Raw genomic sequence first — 21580 nt, forward strand, 5'->3', positions numbered from 1 at the left:
ATTTACTCATTAGCGAAAGGAGCAACGACTTTTTAACCTTATGTTTCTCATTCCAAACTATCAATATAAAAATTTATCTTCGCCGGGTATTCTCTTCAAACACTATGAGCTATGATCCTATGACATATAGCTCAACTAGCATCTCTTTGCTAAACTTCTTCCTATTTTAAAATTGTGAGAAGGGACAGAAGTAAATAAAGAAAATGAACAGTAAGAATCCATATATCAGACTTTAATTTGCCTAGATTGAAGTTATTTGTTATTTAATTTGTTTGAGATTGGGGCATAATTATTGTTATAGTTATAATCAAACTTTCCCATATCAACACAACCAAAAAATAAAGAAGAAAAATAGGCCATAACCAAAAAAGAAAGAAGAAAAATACGCCATAACCAAAAAAGAAAGAAGAAAAATACACCATAACCTTTAAGAAATTGTAAGGTGGAGAGATTGCCCTTTACAAGACATTACACCTAATACAACTTGGAGTTTCTTTTTATTATAGTACTAGCATTTGTCCTTACAAACAAATAGTCTAGACAATTGGTACATACATATACTCAGCATAATTAGTGCTTAGCTCTTTTACAGTAAAAAAGGTAGATATGTTTTTTCTATGCACACAATATTGTAATGCTATTACTATAAAGTTGGGCAGTAAAAGCTCACAACCGCCTCTCCCTAAACGTCAATAACCACCCCAAAAAAAAGTAGGCCGCATCAATTCCTTTTCTTCCACAATTGAATGGCCAAGCAAAAAGTGCAAATTGCGCTTTTCCCAGATTTTTTTTCTTTCTTAAATTATGGTGAGTAAAAGCCCTCAAATTAAGGCCAACTCTTGGAATAATATTTAAATTAAATATATAGTAAGCACTATACTTTAAAAATTTTAATATTTTTGCAAAAGATTTTGGGTTCTAACGGAACTGGCCTCCAGTAAATGTCTGGCCAAAGGACCAGGAATGAGGAGCTGCATTATAAGAAACAACAGTGCGACCATCACTTGTGGTGACTTTGAAGGACAAGCTTTGGCCATTGAGGTAAGCGTTGTTCTGCCAATTTTGGCCCCAATTTCTTGACATTGGTTGCCACTGAGTTCTTGAACCCTTGATGTACAATGATCGTACATCTCCTGCACCCCCAACATTGGTCACAAGTACCAAGTTGAAGTAAGAATGCCCATTGATCGTAAATCTAATTCCTCCCCTTCTTCTGCAAGGTACCCTGCAATAGATGTACATACTCAAGAAAATTAATTAAGCTTAGCTCCTCCCTGTAAACGATGCACGTATTCAAGAAATTTAAGATTAGTACTCCCTCTAACCTAATTTTCCTTTTAATCTGACCTAAAAGAATAATTCGTACGGTGAAAAGGATAAAAAGGACACGGACCACAATAAAAATGCCAAAAAATCACTTATTATGCACCATAGAGAGTATCTTAATTTTATCTTTCGTTATGCTCTTGAGGACGTCCATATGGACGTCATTAGAAAATGACGATAATTCGTATGGTGAAAAGGGTAAATTTGGACTTTTTCCCGATCAACAATGACACTTTCCGGTCTATTCAGTATACTGTATACATAGTAGTATTGAATTACCTTCGGTAGGCAACAGGAACGATGCCAGATCTATATTGAGCAATGCGCAAGTAGACAGGCTCAGAGAGATCAAAATGGTGATTTGGAGGGTCACACCAACCACCTGGTGGGCAGAAATTTGTGGCTGTGACAGTAATGGTTCCCGGCAAGCAGTACTGTCGAGCATTCACACACCTTAGCTGAAAACATGCTCCACAACTCAAACCATTGTTGAACAACGCCGTGCTCAACGCAGCAGTGTTCGTCCCATAGCCTGAGCTGTATAGATTTCCATATCCACAAGCCCCACCTGTGAAAATTTCAGAGCATTTTAGAATTATACCTACTATATGACTAAGGATAAAAAACCTAAGCTTAAATCTGATAGTGTAAAAATTCTTCCATTATCGTACCCATAGTTCCAGAAGCATCGCCTCCACCGTAAAAAGTTGCGTGTGCATTGATCCAGCCACCATAATAGCCATGAACAGATTGAAACATGAGGGAAATTCCCATAAACAGAAGTATTAAAATAGCCATTATTTAACCTGCAGGGGAGGGAATGACAGTTTAGTGCTAATGAAATTAGTGATCTACTTAATTATATGCTAGAAAAGTTGAAAGAGAAATAAAACAAGAAGATGGAAAAATGACTCACGAGTATGTGTTTGCTTGACTTAAAAGAAAAGTGAGGTAATGAAGGGAAGATATCTGCACTCGTGGAGAATAAATAGAGGAACTAAACGGGTGGTTTGGGACTTAAAATCAAAGGTCCAATATTAAATTAAGCTGACCAACTGCCAAGTTCCTTACTGTAGCTTGGGACCATAAAATTGTAAAACTGACCAGTACTATTTTAATACTATATGGTAATTAAAATTGAAAATATAGAAGTTTTGTTTTCTCCGGAAAGGAAAGCCGCGTGGTATAGAAGTAGTCCATTCAGGAATGAGGTCGACAGTAGACTAGTACAATTGTGATTGGTTATGGCTAATTGCTCTCTATAGAGTAGGGCTACATAGCATTACTAACTTTTAAAGAAGATGGAAAACAACTGGGAACCATATCACTAACCGGCTTCATCTCTTATCAGATTCGTTAATCCTGTTTTAAGATGTAATTACCAGATTTTTGCATTTAATTGTGTGACTAATTATCATATAGAGTAAATTGGTGAAAATCATGAGATACGAGTTCAAATTCCAGTATTTGACAAAAATATCTCCGGTCCACTTTATTTGAATTTTTGGCCTCTTTTTATTTGGTCCATAATATTTAATTTTTTCAGATATCAAGAAGAAATTAACTTTTTTTTTTAAAGTTACCTCTGGAGTAAAGAACTTAGAAATATTTGTTGTACGTCCGATGAATAAATTAAGGTTAATATGATTAATTTCATTGTTAATTAATGCTAAAATATGAATTTCTTAATATGTATGAAAACTTGTAAAAAATCAATTAAAGTACACTAAAGGGAGTAGATGATTCCATTTTATTTGATTAAGTATTGATGGATAGTGGTAGCCATTATTTGTGCTGCTGAAAGCTAATTGCAGTTATCCGGTGAAATAGTTGGAGTATACTAAAATTGACCTAAACACGACAGCAAAAAGAAGATGTTACTGGATTGTTAAGAGCTTGAGTTGTCGATTTCAAAGTTAAAAAAGCTTAATATAGGATTCCATTTTCAAGAAAAGAGAGGTGGAGCTTAGACAACTATGTCTTGAAGATAACAAGATTATTCCTCATTTCCTTTTGATTGATTTTCACATGATATATTCGTTTGGTATAATTAATACGCAGGATACACGTAACTGCAATCCTTCCGCTAATGCCGGAGCAACATACTTTTATTATCTCTAGAATGTTGAAGGGAATGAAGAATCCAATTATCTAACAACACAAGTTAATTCGCCCAAAATTTTCTGAATTTCCAATCTCGAAATAGAAAATTGCACCTAACAAAATAATAATTGGAAAATGAACTTAAAGTCTAAAGTAATTGGAGTTTAATTTTTTCTGCGAGGTAGTTGGGTTAAGTAAATAGTGTTGACCAAGAAAATATAAGCATAAGAATCAGACATGAGAACCCAGCATATCTAACGAGGAGATTTTGAGGTCTTATCCATCATTTTCCCAGAAAGTCTTCCACTGATTACGGATTTGCCAGAAAATGAAAATCTTTCTTTTCCAGGCAAATGAGAAACCTAAGACAAGATAGCTTCACCTGTAGGCAGTACACAGTACATACATATTTTTTATATATTTTCCACATCGTTTCAAAGTCTCAAACAGCAGGAAAAGAAACTTTGACATTGAGGTTTTCACTTTTCTACATCTACACTGGACAACCAGCTCAGACCATATTGTTGACTAATGAACATCACTGCTCTAAATATTTATAAGTGAAAATTTATTACTTCACATTTAATATAGTTATCTGGTCATGCAAATTTAGCTAAGAGAGATGTTACTAAATGACAGATAAATTCAAAAATTGAGCCACATTATCTACTAGAAATTTGTGGCAACACTGCGTCCACAATGTTGACACTTGATTTGAGGGTGCACACTGAATTGAAGCATATTCAGAATCAACAGTTAGTTGGTTCAAAACGAGTAATCCATACGTTTTTCTTTTATGTATTTCATATGTATACATTGTTTCAACGAAAAGCAATTGATTCGGTTGAACTCAAAGATACTCATGTGTGATATACACTTCCTGCCCAAGTCCTTGTTCGGGTGATGAAAGGAAGTAATCAATTTAAATGATATAGTTTAATTTGACACAAAGTTTAAGAAAAAAAATTAAAATATGTAGTTCTAAAAGCTTAAGGGACAAAAGTTTTGTGGGATCATGACATTTTTGTGGCTATAAAAATTTCTAATTAAAGGTGAAGTGGGCATATGAAAAATTTAAAATTAAATTATTTTCAAATATATATGTGTCATTTTTTTTTAAACGGACTAATAAGAAAGTTGTGTCATTTAAATTAAATTAGAGGAGTAACAAAAGTACTTACCCGGAAGAACTCTTCCAATTTTCACCTGATTGGACGTACGATATCGGACGTTTTATTGTTATGTTTGGTGTTTTCCTTCTTCTTGTTCCGTTCGATGTTAACACATCTATGAAGCTGTTTTTACTTACTACTAGTAGGAGATCACTTTTTTTTTTAAATTTCTGACAGTTTAAAAATTCCAACATCTGGCATTTTTGAAATAATTATTTTTCCTGTAATTAGAGAGCATAATAATGAGAGTAAAAGCTTTGGGCAACGTCATTAGCTAAAGCGAAACTCCCTTGTACAGATAGAGCCTAGAGGGATTCCAAAGTAATTATTTTCTTAATGATTAATTACCAGTTTTACTGTAAACAGACGTCCAGCATTAATACATGTTGATCTTGACTAATTAACATAAGCAGCTGAACAAAAGATAATGCTCAATTCCTAATCATAAGAGTATTAGTGGATTAGTTCAAGGCGAAAGTAATGGCACATGATTGTGCCTTTTTCATGTGCAAACTGGGGTTTCAAAAGAAAGTGACATAAAGTCATTCATCACATGATCATTTACCACTAATCCTTAATCATCATTGTAATATGACGATCAAAAGTTGAGCGTGAATTACCAAAATGATCCTATAATATTATTGGACTTTTATGCCCTTAAAAGTTATATTAATAATACTGTATACGGTCGAAATAGATTTTGGCTTTAGCACGTCTGATCGAGTTCGAACGGTGATCTATCGAAATAAGATCCCGAAGGTGGAACAAATTAACCTCGAACCCGGAGAGGCCGATCCGTGTCGAGTTCGATATCATTATCAAGCTCGAATCGAAATCGAACCATGATGCAGAGTAGATCTATCATGCTGATAATCTAGAGACCAACCAACATTGACCTCGAATCAATTCGAGGGCTCGAGCCAGGATCGGGCTCGAACCAAGATCATGAGCTCGAGTCGAAATCAAGCTCAAACCAAAATCGAGCTCGCAGACAAAAACCGTTGCAATCCCACTAGAGAGAATCTTGGCAGAAATTGTGGAAAAGCTGATTTATCATGGGTCTCCCACTGAATGTTTATTTTATTATGCTTAGAGCCAAATCCCTCCACTATAAAAGGGCTTGGTTACTATTTCTGTAAGACAAGTTTTTCTCAGGCTTACATTGTAATAAAAGCGTTATATTCTTCTACAGTAAAGAATCGTTCTTTCAGATTTCTTAGATTGATTCTATTTGTTGAATTCTAAGATTCATTATTCCTAACAACCTTATCTATTTTGCATTCTCTGCAATCTATATTTACATTTCTATTTATCCTTACACTTTGTGTTAAGTTACGCCACATATCCTCGGAACTGCGTATAAATTCAACTCTATCCATTTTTTGGGTAAACAGTTTGGCGCCCACCGTGGAGCCGAGGATAACAGTGATTATTTGATACAAATCTGAAAAAATATGCCATTGTGCTTTGTGCTTATTTCCGAAAACATCTTGAATTTCGGATCAGCTACGAATAACCACCAATCAAATGGCTTCACCGATCGATAACAAAGCCGGCCTTCAAGATGAAACCAACAACTTGGCACCAGGGGCCGGAAGGCCAATTAACGATGGCACCGAGGCTCGAATCGAAGTACCCGAAATTCGAGCCAAAATATCATTGGATGCTTTGGAGGCGAATCAGCGTTCCGAACCGGAAAGAAGCATTCAGGGCGGTACTCGATCCGTAGCCCGAGACACCCAAAACGCGAGGGAAATCGGGGCCAGCTTACGTATGATCTTCGAGATGCTACAAGCCCAACAAGTAGCGATAGCTCAGCTACAGAGCCAAACTCGCGCACAAAGCAGGCCAGATTCCAATCCACTTCGAGAAGTCACCCCCGGAACAGAGCCCGCCATAGTGAAATCTAACGAGCAAGAATCGAGGACTACTCCCGCAATTACTAAATTTCTTGAGGAACTCACAAAATGAGTCGAAGCCAACGACAAGAGGGTGAAAACGTACAATGCCAGGGTCGATCAAATCCTGGGGGCTCCACCAATGATAAAGGGGCTTAATTCGAAAAAATTCATACAAAAGCCTTTTCCGTCGAGTGCGGCGCCAAAGCCAATCCCCAAAAAATTCCGTATGCCCGAAATTCCCAAATATAACGGTACGACCGATCCTAACGAACATGTCACCTCTTACATATGTGCCATAAAAGGCAACGATTTGGAGGACGATGAGATCGAATCCGCGTTGTTGAAAAAGTGCGGGGAGACCCTCTCGAAGGGAGCGATGATCTGGTATCACAATTTACCACCGAATTCCATCGATTCTTTTGCCATGTTAGCAGATTTGTTCGTAAAGGCACATGCTGGTGCCATAAAGGTTGCAACAAGGAAATTAGACCTCTTCAAAGTAAAGCAAAGGGAGAATGAAATGCTGAGGGAATTCGTATCCCGATTTCAAATAGAACGCATGGAATTACCACCGGTCACAGATGATTGGGCCGTACAAGCTTTCATCCAAGGGTTGAACGAGCTAAGCTCGACAGCATCACATCGGCTGAAACAAAATTTGATTGAGTATCCAGCGATAACTTGGGCAGATGTACAAAATGGATACCAATCGAAAATTAGGGTCGAGGATGATCAGTTGGGAGCTTCGTACGGACCCGTGCATCAGAACGGGACAGTTACTAAAAACCAAAAGGAGATCGACAGAGAATAAAGGTCAAACAGAGACCGATATCAACCGTACGTCGCAGATCGGGTGAACAACGGTTCAGCACGCAATGCAGTTCAGAACAATCGAAGGATTGATCGAGGGCAAAATTATCGGGGACTTATGAGTAAGAGCGGCTTCGATAAATATGTCGATCCTATAGAAGCACCTCGATTATCAGAATATAACTTCAGCGTTGGTGCATCCGCTATTGTGTCGGCCATCGGACGCATCAAAGACACTAAATGGCCTCGACCCATGTAGACCGATCCTGCCCGAAGAAATCTCAATCAAACGTGCGAATATCATGGTACCCATGGCCACAGAACTCAAGATTTCAAGCAACTAAGAGAGGAAATAGCCCTCTTATTTAACAAAAGGCACCTTAGGGAATTTCTGAGTGATAGGGCGAAGGACCATTTTAAAAACAGGGATTTTAGCAAGCAAAACGAGCAAGAAGAACCGCAGCACGTCATCCACATGATCATCGGTGGCATCGATACCCCTCAGGGACCAGTGCTTAAACGCACTAAAACATCGATTGTGAGGGAAAAGCGATCTCGGACTCAAGATTACGTACCCATGGGGACTTTGTCCTTTGATGATGAAGATGCAGAAGGGGTCATCCAACCTCATAATGACGCACTGGTAATATCCGTACTCATGAATAAAACTAAAATTAAGCGTGTGTTAATCGATCCAGGTAGCTCGGCCAATATCATCCGATTGAAGGTAGTAGAGCAGCTCGGCCTACAGGATCAGATCGTACCCGCAACTCTGGTTCTAAATGGGTTCAATATGGCATGTGAAACCACCAAAGGCGAGATAATCCTATCAATAAACGTGGTCGGAACCATCCAAGAAACAAAGTTTCATGTGAACGAAGGCAATATGAGATACAACGCCCTTTTCGAAAGGCTATGGATCCACAACATGAGAGCTGTACCTTCGACCCTACACCAGGCCCTCAAATTCCCGACATCGAGAGGTGTCAAAACGGTGTACGGAGAATAACCTGCCGTAAAGGAAATGTTCGCCGTCGACGAAGCTAAACCAATGTCCTCACCTTTGTCGATAAAAGGATCGGGCCTGAAAGGAGAATGGGACACCAAATAGCAATCACAGACATCGGCTTCAACCCAGGCAGACAACCAGAAAATCGAAGAGGATGATGATCAAAGGGTCCCTCGATCTTTCGTGATTCTCGATGACTCTGACGCCACCAAATAAATAATCGAGGAACTAGAGCAAGTCATATTAATCGAGCACTGGCCCGAGCGAAAGGTATACTTGGGAATGGGGTTGAGCCCCGAACACAGGAAGAAACTCGTTCAATTTCTTATCGATAACATTGATTGTTTTGCCTGGTCCCATTTAGATATAACAGGGATCCCGCCGGACATAACAATGCATCGGCTAAGTTTGGACCCCAGGTTCAGACTGGTGAAGCAAAAGAGAAGACCCCAGTCTGAAGGAAAGCACGCATTCATAAAGGACGAGGTAACCAAGCTTCTCAAAGTAAGGTCCATTCGGGAGGTGAAATATCCCGAATGGTTAGCCAACGTAGTTGTAGTCCGTAAAAAAGAGAACAAACTTAGAATGTGTGTGGACTATAAGGATTTAAACAAAGCATGCCCCAAAGATTCTTTTCCGCTGCCCAACATCGATCGCATGATCGATGCCACGGCCGGCCACGAGATCCTCACTTTTCTCGATGCCTATTTCGGGTATAATCAAATCCGGATGAACCCAGAAGACTAGAAAAAGACTTTATTTGTCACCAAATATGGAACATATTGTTATAATGTGATGCCCTTCGGGCTAAAGAATGCAGGGGCTACTTACCAACGCCTAGTAAATAAAATATTCGAAGAATAAATAGGAAAATCAATGGAAGTTTATATTGATGACATGCTAGTTAAATCCCTACGCGTAGACGACCATTTGACCCATTTGCAGGAAACGTTCGAAATTTTGAGAAAATACAACATGAAGCTTCATCTCAAAAAATGTGCTTTCGGGGTCGGTTCGGGCAAGTTCCTCGGCTTCATGGCGTCACATCGAGGAATAGAGATTAACCCCGATAAAATCAAGGCCATCGAAGACATCGTCATTGTGGACAGCGTGAAGGCCGTACAAAGGCTAACAGATCAGATTGCAGCCTTAGGCCGGTTCATTTCAAGATCATCTGACCAAAGTCACAAATTTTTCTCTCTACTCAAAAAGAAGAATGATTTTGCTTGGATCTCGGAGTGCCAACAAGCATTAGAGGAACTAAAGCGATATCTATCAAGCCCACCACTACTTCACACTCCAAAACCAGACGAAAAACTCTGTTTGTACTTGGCAGTATTAGAAGTTGCCATAAGCAGTGTCCTAGTTCGAGAAGAGCAAGGTACGCAATTCCCCGTTTATTATATGAGTTGAACCTTAGGAGAAGCGGAAACTAGATATCCGCTCCTAGAAAAATTGGAACTTGCACTAATAAGTGCCTCTAGGAAGTTAAGGTCGTACTTTCAATGTCATCCCATATGTGTGTTAACCACTTACCCGCTTCGTAATATTTTGCACAAACCCGAGTTATCAGGCCGACTGGCCAAATGGGCCGTCGAACTCAGTGGGTACGATATCGAATATCAACCTCGTACGACCATCACGTCTCAAATTTTAGCAGACTTCGTGGCCGATTTCACACCAACCCTCATACCCGAAGTCGAAAAAGAACTTTTGTTGAAATCAGGTACATCATCGGGGGTATGGATCCTTTTTACGGACGGGGCTTCGAAAGTGAAAGGGTCCAGGATGGGCATAGTTTTGAAACCACCCACGGGTAACACTATTAGGCAATTTATTAAAACTATCAGGTTGACTAACAACGAGGCCGAGTATGAAGCCATGATTGCAGGTCTCGAGCTAGCTAGGAACTTGGGAGCAGAAGTTATTGAAGCTAATTGCGACTCCTTGCTGGTGGTGAGTCAAGTAAACAAAACCTTCGAAGTTCGAGAAGGTAGAATGCAAAGGTATTTAGGTAAACTGCTTGTCACTTTACACCATTTCAAACAATAGACTTTACGGCATGTACCACGGGAACAGAATAATAAGGCTGACGCGCTTGTGAATTTGGGGTCGTCGGTCGAGGTAGATGACTCGGGCTCGGGGAATGTTGTTCAACTTTCGAGATCGGTAATCAAAGAAGGTCACACCGAAATAAATTCTACAAGCTTAACCTGAGATTGGAGAAACAAGTATATTGAATACTTGAAGAGCAAAAAACTCCCATCGGACCCTAAAGATTTCAGATTCCTACGGACTAAAGCTGCTCGATTCACGTTGGCTTCGGACGGAACATTGTACTGAAGAACATTCAATGGACCGTTGGCAGTATGCTTGGGTCCGGGAGATACCGATTACATCCTACGGGAAGTGCACGAGGGTACTTACGGGAATCACTCTGGAGCCGATACATTAGTTTGAAAAATAATCAGAGCAGGGTATTATTGGATAGATATGGGTAAAGATGCGAAGGAATTTATTCGTAAATGTGACAAATGTCAAAGTTTTGCACCGATGATCCACCAACCCGGAGAGCAACTCCACTCAGTCCTATCCCTATGGCCGTTCATGAAGTGGGGAATGGATATCGTCGGCCCTCTGCCATCGACCCCAGGTAAAGCTAAATTCATTTTATTTATGACTGACTATTTTTCTAAATGGGTTGAAGCACATGCGTTCGAGAAAATAAGAGAGAAAGAAGTTATAGACTTTATTTGGGATCATACCATATGCCGATTCGGGATACCCGCCGAAATAGTGTGTGACAATGAAAAATAATTCGTTGGCAGCAAAGTAACAAGATTCCTCGAAAACCACAAGATAAGAAGGATACTATCGATGCCATACCACCCCAGTGGGAATGAACAGGCTGAATCAATGAACAAAACTGTTATTCAAAACTTAAAGAAGAGGTTGAACGACGCTAAAGGGAAATGGAGAGAAATCTTGCCCGAAGTCCTTTGGGCATATCGGACGACGTCAAAATCTAGTACGGGGCAACCCCATTCTCCTTAGTATATGGGTCCGAAGCATTGATACCAGTCGAAGTTGGTGAACCCAGTGCCAGATTTCGATTCGCGATGGAAGAATCAAATAACGAGGCTATGAATACCAGCCTCGAACTATCGGACGAAAGACGAGAAGCTGCTCTCGTCCAATTGGCCGCCCAAAAGCAGCGAATTGAAAGATATTATAATCGAAGAACCAAGCTCCGCTATTTCAAGCCTGGTGACTTAGTGTTAAGAAAAATTACCATCAATACCCGGACTACATTACTTCGAGTTCGAATCATTCACTTGACTAAGCCAACGAGATACTTTTATTTCGAGTTCGAGCAAATGCTCACTCGACCATTATGCCTATGGGCTACTTTACTTCGAGTTCGAATCATTCACTCGACTAAGCCTATGGGCTACTTTATTTCGAGTTCGAGCAAGCGGTCACTCGATCATTACGCCTACGGGCTACATTACTTTGAGTTCAAATCATTCACTCGACTAAGCCTATGGGCTACTTTTATTTTGAGTTCGAGCAAACGCTCACTCGACCATTATGCCTACAGGCTACATTACTTCGAGTTCGAATCATTCACTCGACTAAGCCTACGGGCTACTTTTATTTCTAGTTCGAGCAAATGCTCACTCGACCATTACGCCTACGGGCTACATTGCTTCGAGTTCGAATCATTCACTCGACTAAGCCTACGGGCTACTTTCATTTCGAGTTTGATCAAGCGCTCACTCGATCATTACGCCTACGGGCTACATTGCTTTAATTTCGAATCATTCACTCGACTACTAAGCCTACGGGCTACATTTATTTTGAGTTCGAGCAAGCACTTACTCGACCATTACACCTATAGGCTATATTTCTTCAAGCTCGAATCATTGATTCAACTAATAAGCCTAAGGGCTACATCGCTCTAAGTTTGAGTAAGTGCTCGCTCGGTTACAGAGGCTACGAAGTCCAAATTTGGTTAAGTTATTTAAATCATTGTGAAAACATTCATAAGGCATGAATAAAGTCCTCACAAAACAGGAAACAAAAACAGAAGCAAGTCGGCAAAAAAAGGGATGTATCTATATACAAATTTATCTGCATGGGTGATTACAACGTAAAAACTAAGAACTAAACTTCTCGGTCATGAGCAAAGGTCAGGCTCCCCCCATTCTCGAATCCGCTCTTTCTCCTATCATCATCATTATTGTCATCATCATCGCCATCAGAAACCAGAGCTTCAGCATCGGCTTCGAGTTCTTTGGCCCTTTTTATCTCTTCAGCGAGATCGAAACCACGAGCATGGATCTCCTCGAGAGTTTCCTTTCGGGATCGGCACTTAGCAAGTTCGGCGACCCAATGTGCTCGAGTATCGGCGGACTCGGCTGCCTCTCTTTCCTGGACTTGGGAAGCTTCAGTATCAGCCCGATAGATGGCCACAAGCGCATCCGCATCGGCCTTTGCCTTTTCGGCATCAGATTCGGCCTTGGCAAGTACAGAGGCCAACCGAACCTCAAGCTCCTCAATTCTTCTTGCTTGAACCAGGCCTTTTTCCTTCATTTTCTGAAGTTGGGTTTCGGACGATGATAACTGTGCTCGAGCAGTCTCTTTTTCTGCAGCAAAGCGGTCCATACCTTCTTTCCACAGCAAAGACTCCGTTCTTATCACGTCGACCTCCTCACGAAGCTTCCCGATCATCTCAATTTTTTGCTGCAGCTGTGAGACCGAAATGTTAGCTATTATTCCGGTATCAAGCCCATAGGCTTTCAAAAGCATCGTTACATGCTCAGAAAAATCGGTCTGATCTCGATAAGCCTTGGCCAGCTCAGCTCGGAGGTCTTTTATTTCCTCTTCTCTTTGCCCTAAGGAGAGTCTAAGGGAGTTTCTCTCGTCAGTAGCCCGTTGTAGGTCGGCCTCGTATCGATGCAGCTCATTTTGGGATCGAGAACATTGTTCTCGATGAATTGTCGCTGCCTACAAAGAAAGAAGAAGCGAAGTTAACGAAAAATGAACATAAAGATAGTACCGACAAAATAATTTTAAAAGCTCACCTGATTCAAAGCCTGCCGCAATCCGTAAAAAAGATCTGATTCATCACCAGCACCGGCAACGTCCTCAATGCCGGTAAACAGGTCACGAAAGGAATCTTCTTCATCGTGAGGCATGTCTAGATCGAGGGCTCCCAGAGCTTGAGCTTCCCAAATCACCCCTGCGGAAAAAGCGGGAAAGGTAGGAGAATCCTCGATTGTTGCTGCCCCAAATGAATTGCCTGGAGCATTCTCCTTGGTTCGAAGGGGTTCGAGGGCCCTTTCGGTCATATCCTGTTACACCTTATATTTTCGTACGTAAAAATACATCGTAAGCAAACTAATGTAGGACCAAAAATGAGATATTATTTAAAAGTATATAAAGTAAGTTAATCATGTTAACTCTGTGGTTACAAATATTGAAGATCATGAACAACAAGTACAAAGAGGGTTGGACGGTTCAGAAGCTAAAGCAATTGAATAAAACAATGTTTCGTCGAAAGTCGACAAGTTGGGAATGTTATAACATGTACCTTTGGGGTGAGACTAGGGTGATTAACATGATAAGGAGATTATGTTATGATTTATATTAGTCGTATGAGATCCGTGTGTTATGTTTTAATGTCAAGCGAGTTGTGGAAAAAGAGTTGATGAAAGTCATCACAAGTTACACTCATAAGTTTTACTGAAACTTTAGGTCAAATCTAACTGCAATTTTCTCCCAATATACTTAGAGTTATGAGGTGTTCCACCCATAAAATTAAAGATCTATAAGTCTATTTTCCAATTCATTAAACCGTTTGTCAATACGACATCGGAGTAGTGAGATATGGGCATTTTTGCGATACTGCGCAAGCTGCTAGGTGACAAGTAGGTGTGTCACCTACTTGCTTAAATGAAAGCCCAAAAATGGGCCATTTCGGGTCGTCCAAAGAGGACTTTTAAAGGCCTATTTTCTTCATATATTAGACTTAAAATAGAGTATAATAACCATACATAAGCTCTGCAAAAATCCTCCCAAAAATTTCCCACAAACCCTAATTGATTTTCTCTCCCTTTCAAGTCTAATTGGAGGTAAAACCTAGAGTTTTAAGAACCAAGATAGGAGCTGAGTTATCCAAAAAATAAGGTGAGTTTACTGCTCTCTTTCATCCATTTTTTCTGCTGTAAATTCATGGTAAGTCGTTCTATACTTGTAAGAACTCACGGGACGGTGATCCGAAGCCGTGAGTTTGAGTTATTCACTTGTAGCGGACTATTTTGTGGATTGTTTTGTGTTGCTGTTGGGCTGCGTATTTTATCTACTGTTTTGTGGAGTTTTGGAGGAGGAATGGGGTGTATAAACACCATATAAATGTAGGGTGGTGGGCTGGTCGTTCGTCGTAACATTTCCGGGTCGTTTGACACTACTATGGTGGTCATTTTGTGTATGAAGAGATTGAAGTGTGTTGGGCTGTTTTGTAGTATTTGATGGAGTATATAGGGATGAAAAATAATGTATATATGTTTATATTGTTGTGTTCTTGTATTGTTGGTGTTATCTTGAATTTGGAGGAAGTAAGGATTATAGGGGAGATGCTGCCCGTTTTAATACAAAATAAACTTGTCGTTCGTTGTGCGATAGTTGTACCTTTCGTAACTTAATGATAGTATTATTATCGTTGTTGTAGATTAAGGTGCGAAGGGGTAAGTTCAACTTGGTGATTGGAAAGATTGTGATAAGGTATGTTAAGGCTAAGCCCTTCCTTCATTTTGGCATGATCTCGTAATTACATGTGTTTGATAACGAGGCATAAAGAGAAGCTCATACTCCCGAATTTATATACACTATCCTAGTCTCATAAGTTACAGTATTCTCCCTTATCGGGACTTCATATTCAGTTTAGTTTTGTCTTTATTCGGTCAAGAGAGCAGAGGGTCTCTATATATATACAGTATTAAACTATTTTCACCACCATCGAGCTATAATCGGTGGGCAGCCCCCTATTGGGCAACCTCTGATCAGATGGTAAGTTATATATACCGAGCCTACTGTGGCCGAGCGCCTATGAGCGAGCCCAGGATGGCCGAGATACAGAGCCCAGTATGGCCGAGTGCCTATGAGCGAGCCTACTACGGCCAAGCAGTTACACGTACCGAGCCTTATAGGGCCGGACATTTATTTTACTTACTATATTGAAGGAGTTTAGTCACTATCAGCAGGTAAGTATATCTCCATATCATCTTTGACTCCTAGTTACTTCCAGTTATTATATTATCAGTTCAGCTTCAGTTTTCAGTTATGTTATTGCCTTACGTACTCGGTACATTATTTTGTACTGACATCCCTTTTCTGGGGACGCTGCATTTCATGCATGCAGGTTCAGATAGACAGACGGGTAGACCTCCTCAGTAGGTGTTTCCAGAGTTTAGCCTGATCGGTAAGCTCCACATCCTTCAAAGTTATCGGGTCTAGGTTTTCGTGTACATCTTCTGTATGTATTTATATATATTATGGGTAGGTCGGGGCCCTGTTCCGATCATAATATATCTATCAGTAGAGGCTTGTAGACATATCCTGTTAGTTAGTGCAGTATATTAGGCTTGTAAGCCTAGTATGTATAATTTGGTGGTTTGTCAGCTGTAGTAGCTATGACGGCCTTGTCGGCCTAGTTTTATATTGATGTTTAGTTAGCGCTAGTTTCCATTCAGTTTTATATTTTGCTTCATAAATTGTCTTGCAAAGTGGCCCCATGGCCAAATTATGATATTATATGTTCAAAGTCCCTTAGTCGCAATTTGGTACGCCAGGTTAGGTGAGACACCGGGTGCTGGTCTCGCTCCTAGGTTTGGGGCGTGACATATCCCCTGCCCGTTGACTCCAATGAGATGCGTTTTCAATATCCGATAGTTCGGGGACTCTACCCGAATCTTTCTCCGGTATATCCTCAGTTCGAGGCAGAGCATCATCGATCCAGCCTCCGATGAGGCATCGGTGGTTCTCTTCATTCGGACCACCAGCGCGGACTCATCGTTTTCTTCTTCTTCTTCTTCTTCATCTTCATCCCTTAGACGTAGAACGGATTCCACGGTCAAAGGAATGACATTCTTGTTCGGCTTATGAGCCATCCTCTTCTTCGGTTTTGGATTTTCGGGAATGGAGGCTCTTTTCATTTTTTTCCTTCACCGGCTTTGGAACAGAGGCCGAAATTTCCTCCTCATTGGACAAGGGCCTCAAAACCGCGTCTTTACCCAAACCTGCATATGGAAAACCTTAATAAAATATTTTGAAAACCACCTCGTTCGGATCATCAAAGAGTACGAGAAATGAGCTTACCGTGATTTTTGGCCTCCCACCGACCCTTTGACAAATCACGCCATGAGCGCTCGGCGTATGTGGAGGTCGAAACAAGGGCTCGTACCCAATTCTTGAGATCGGAAACTGCTCCGTGCATCTAGGGAACCGCTACATCACAAAAAGAGGAGTGTCGATGAGAGAATAAATGAAAGAACAAAGTAGAAGTAACAGCAAGATCACACTTACATTTCATATTCCACTCCTCAAGAAAGGGCATCTTTTCAGTCGGAATCAGGTCCGAAGTCCTTACTCGAACAAACCTGCCCATCCAACCCCGGTCCATGTCCTCGTCAATACTCGAGAATAGAGCCTTGGTAGCCCGACACTGAAGTTTTATTAACCCTCCTCGAAAAAGTCGAGCACGGTATAATCGGATAAGATGGTCGAGGGTGAACGACATCCCCTCGATTTTGCTTACAAAATATCATATCAGGATAACGATCCGCCAAAAAGAAGAGTGGATCTGGCCTAGGGTTATTTGGTATTGACGATAGAAATCAATGATAACGGAATCGAGGGGACCTAAAGTAAAAGGGAAAGTATACACATTTAAAAACTCTTTCACGTAAGAAGTGATATCTTCGTCAGGGGTAGGAATTATTATTTCTTTTTCACCCCAATTGCAATCCTTCTTTAGCTGTTTGAGGTGCTTTTCGGTTATCGAACACATGTACCTCGATACCGGCTCACACCAGCCAGGTACCGATGAACCTTTATCGATCTTAAAATCTGAAGTACGAACACACGCCCCGGGAACACACTTCTCAGGCCGTGATTCTGCCGGTGTCTCATTGGCGGCACACTATGAAGATGAAGCCTTCTCTTTCTGAGGAATGATTTGTGATATTTTCGCCATTTTCGAATTCAAAGGTGAGGAATAGAAGAAAGTGACAAAGATTTGGTAGAATTGAAGAAGAGTTTTTGCAGAAAGAAATCACAGATTTACTGGTAAGTTGGAGAGTACGAAGAAGAACTTGAAAAATTTGGAAGATAGAAGATGTAAAAGTGGTAAAAGATAAAAGAAAGAGTTATTTATAGGTTCAAGTGATGGCGGTTCAGTATCAGCGGTGGCCGACCACTGCCTGACATGCATTAAATGCCTTGAAAGACTAAACCGACGGGACAGCTACCAGATGCGTCATGGTCGAACCCGATGGAAACGCTAGGTTATAATCCGATCAAGCCATTAAAAAATCACATCGTTTCTCGCCACATTCTTTCTGAGAAACGAGGGGACTATCTGTATACGGTCGAAATAAATTTCGGCCTTAGCACGTCCGATCAAGTTCGAACGGTGATCTAACGAAGTAAGATCTCGAAGGTGGAACAAATTAACTTCGAACCCGGGGAGGCCGATCCGTGTCGAGTTCGATATCATTATCAAGCTTGAATCGAAATCGAACCATGATGTAGAGTAGATCTATCATGCTGATAATCTAGAGACCAACCAATATTGACCTCGAATCAATTCGAGGGATCGAGCCAGGATCGGGCTCGAACCAAGATCACGAGCTCGAGTCGAAATCAAGCTCAAACCAAAATCGAGGGTTCTAAGCAAGATCGAGCTCGCAGACAAAAGCCGTTGCAATCTCACTAGAGAGAATCTTGACAGAAATTGTGAAAAAGCTGACTTATCATGGGTCTCCCACTGAATGTTTATTTTATTATGTTTAGAGCCAAATCCCTCCACTATAAAAGGGCTTGGTTACCATTTCTGTAAGACAAGTTTTTCTTAGGCTTATATTGTAATAAAAGCACTATATTCTTCTACATTAAAGAATCGTTCTTTCAGATTTCTTAGATTGATTCTATTTGTTGAATCCTAAGATTCATTGTTCCTAACAATCTTATCTATTTCGCATTCTTTGCAATCTATATTTACATTTCTATTTATCCTTACACTTTGTGTTAAGTTACGCCACATATCCTCGGAACTGCGTATAAATTCAACTCTATCCATTTTTTGGGTAAATAAATACATTCAATATTAATAAATAAGATTAATAAATAAGATTTATGTATTAATAAACAAAATATATATAAGCTACAAAAGTTAGTTTTATAACGTTAAATTTGATTTGGGGTTGTCAAAGAATATATTAAGGTACATGTATCTAAATTCTTCACTTTATAAAGTTAAACTCTTTAATTTTTCATGCGTATAATAATTTTCTTGAGCTAACATTTACAATTCTTATAATTTATCTTCTCCTTCTATATTTCTTAGCTTAAATACTGAGATTGTTATGAATTTTTAGTGCAGTCCTTTTTTAGTAAATACGATCACGATTCAAAAGTGTTTTACCATTCATGTATAAAACGATATAACTTTTTCAATTTTTGTACTAATTATATCAAATACACATGCAATACAATTATAATTGATAATTCTGCTTTAATAATAATAATAATAATAATAATAATAATAATAATAATAATAATAATAATAATAATAATAATAATAATGACAATACTAGTACCAATAGTCAAGAATTTAAGACTGTTTTATCCCTCACAACTGTCTTGTTCACTAAAAATTATAAAGAAACGTGATTTCAGGAAGTTAGAATGTCATATCATCCCACTTCTTTACTACAACTGGCTCTTAATTCCCTATCGTACTTGAGAAATTTCTTGTCCATGTTTTGACGTAGTTTTGAGGCTCCACTTTCAGAGTTGTAATCCATTACTATATATGTTAATTAATGATGCCATTAATATCACGCTGTATTCCAAATCTAGCTACGATTTATGATCAAACTTCGAACGCAATGCTTGAACTTCACCAGTATTAGCAAGTAGCAACCTGAAAAAGCATCCTCTTTCTCTCACATCCTAAGACCGACATTTTCTTTACCAAGAAAAAAAGGAAGTAGTAGAGAATAAAAAACAAAAAACAAAGTCATATAAATGAGAAAAGTTTAGTACTCCTTGTTGAAGATTTCTGAAGAGACCAAAAAGAATTGGTCCAAATTTATTTCTCATAAAATATCTTAATTATATTTCACGCTTGGTTACACTCACTTTTTCTATTCTTTTATTAACTGATTTTTGTATCGGATTCCAGTCATCCTACGGTTGGGAATTAATAATTGGCTCTATCTATAAAGATTTTAAATTTGTTCATAGTAATTATATATGGTCTTTGAGGTCATTTATTACTCTTGTCGTTAAAAAATACTCTCGTGTTTGCTCTTAACTTTAATGAAGCGCTAGCGTAGATTGGATGGACTCGATATGTCAAAATACTTCGGGAAAAATATTCAAATTTACCTCTCTTCTATTGACTATGGTTTAAAATTACTCCATTATGCTATAAAATTGGGGCTCTATTCACATTAAGTCCAAAGGACGATTTGCTAACGATAAAAGTATGAATGATCCTAAACTATAATAGAAAGGTAAAACCAAGATATATGTACGGTAGGGAAACGCATTTTTTACTCTTCTCCCAAACAAAAATGGAAAGAAAATGTCGGCTGATGGAGTGATGGAGTAAAAGTAATGGTCATGTAACTGCACAGAGCTGCTAGTGAATAGGCATGTGTTATGCGCATAGATATGCATAGGCGAATTTCAGGATTAAATCTGGATTCAAGCATTTAAGATTCTTAGCATGAACCCATCATATTTTAAAATTTATGGGTTCATATCTACAATTTGTTGCAATTTTGATGAATTTTACAGTACATAAACTTATGTATCGCGTCGAAAGGACTGAGTTCAGATAAACTACCGCGATAACATAAAGTTGCATCCGCCCGGCAGATATGAGCCTATGAAATACAGAGAGTTAGGGTCCAGAATACTGAATGTGGTTAAGGCAACAACCAGCATGTAGAAACACTAGGTGAACCAAGGACATGTATAAGTTAGTTGCAGAGTTATATCACAAGCTGTACAGGCAAATTTTATTTTGTTGAAACAGTAAGTCCTTTCTGGTGGTGTGGGCAGTGGCTGACAAAAGGGTGGTCCATTACACTATTAAAATTGACAACTACCTAAAGCGACACACTCCCACATAATTACATACGCACATGAGGAGTTATGAGTCTTATGACAATTGATAGGTAGAAAATCTCAATACAGATTCACATGTCCAGCCCCTGGGAACTAAAAATTTATTAAGATTTAAGAACCTAAAGATATGATCTTAGCCAACACTATGTAACTACGATATATAAGCACAAATCAAATGGCTACATGCACTCGGCTGTGGTTTCAATGACAGTTGAGCGAGCATTTAAAGGTATATGTACTATAAACTTACACTTGCATCTCCGCTTTTCCAGGGGCGGATTCATAATTTAAATTTTATGATTTTAACTTCTGTACTGAACACATTATTCTTATGTGTGTGCATGACATGTCGAAAATACTGGATTAACCGAGTAAATATAAGCCGCATCCACCTCTGCCCTTCTCCTCAAGGTTAAATGGAAGCTAAAGGTAACGTTTGTATTACATGTTTTATTAATTCAGGGACGGGGCTCGAAGGAGGAAGGAAGAAATGAAACAATAGTTTATTATTATTTATTATTATTATTTTGAAAAAGGAATGAGCTGGAGTGAGTTTGTAATTATTCAGTTTCTTTCCAGGGGTTTTTGTGTGATTATGGCTAGATTATCCCAAATGAGGATGTAAGTTGTAAAGCAACAAAATGGCGAAGCAAAAATAAGACGTGAAAATTTAGAATTGTTCATTTCTGGGTAGCACGCATCCAGCTATTATACCACTAGGAGGTGTCCACTTCCGATGCAATATGTCCCGTTTGACTTACCAACTTCCAAGAAATAAACGACTCTCTTTTCCATTTTCTTTTTGGGTTAATATTTTCAACTTTTAAGAATCCACAAAT

General features: G+C 39.3%; 1 protein-coding gene across 1 annotated transcript; it reads right to left on the minus strand.

Annotated features, from left to right (window-relative positions):
- Nucleotides 1-475: 475 nt before the first annotated feature.
- On the minus strand, nt 476-2380 carry LOC107787480 (expansin-A10). Its single transcript, XM_016609063.2, has 4 exons — nt 2243-2380; nt 1998-2132; nt 1606-1894; nt 476-1225 (listed from the first exon to the last, which is right to left on the minus strand). Exons 2-4 carry the CDS (start codon nt 2122-2124, stop codon nt 919-921), a joined length of 723 nt encoding a protein of 240 aa, XP_016464549.1. The 5' UTR covers nt 2125-2132; nt 2243-2380; the 3' UTR covers nt 476-918.
- Between the last annotated feature and the right edge of the window lie 19200 nt (nt 2381-21580).

The sequence above is a fragment of the Nicotiana tabacum genome, chromosome 17 (genome assembly GCF_000715075.1).
Source record: "Nicotiana tabacum cultivar K326 chromosome 17, ASM71507v2, whole genome shotgun sequence".
Taxonomy (NCBI): Eukaryota; Viridiplantae; Streptophyta; class Magnoliopsida; order Solanales; family Solanaceae; genus Nicotiana; species Nicotiana tabacum.

What these genes read in the sequence shown, in the direction of transcription:
- LOC107787480 (XM_016609063.2), bottom strand. Translation starts at nt 2,124, where the DNA reads ATGGCTATTTTAATACTTCTGTTTATGGGAATTTCCCTCATGTTTCAA. An exon ending in CGATGCTTCTGGAACTATGG is followed by an intron (nt 1,895 to 1,997) that starts GTACGATAATGG and finishes AAATTTTCACAG; the next exon opens with GTGGGGCTTGTGGATATGGA. An exon ending in GTTCCTGTTGCCTACCGAAG is followed by an intron (nt 1,226 to 1,605) that starts GTAATTCAATAC and finishes CATCTATTGCAG; the next exon opens with GGTACCTTGCAGAAGAAGGG.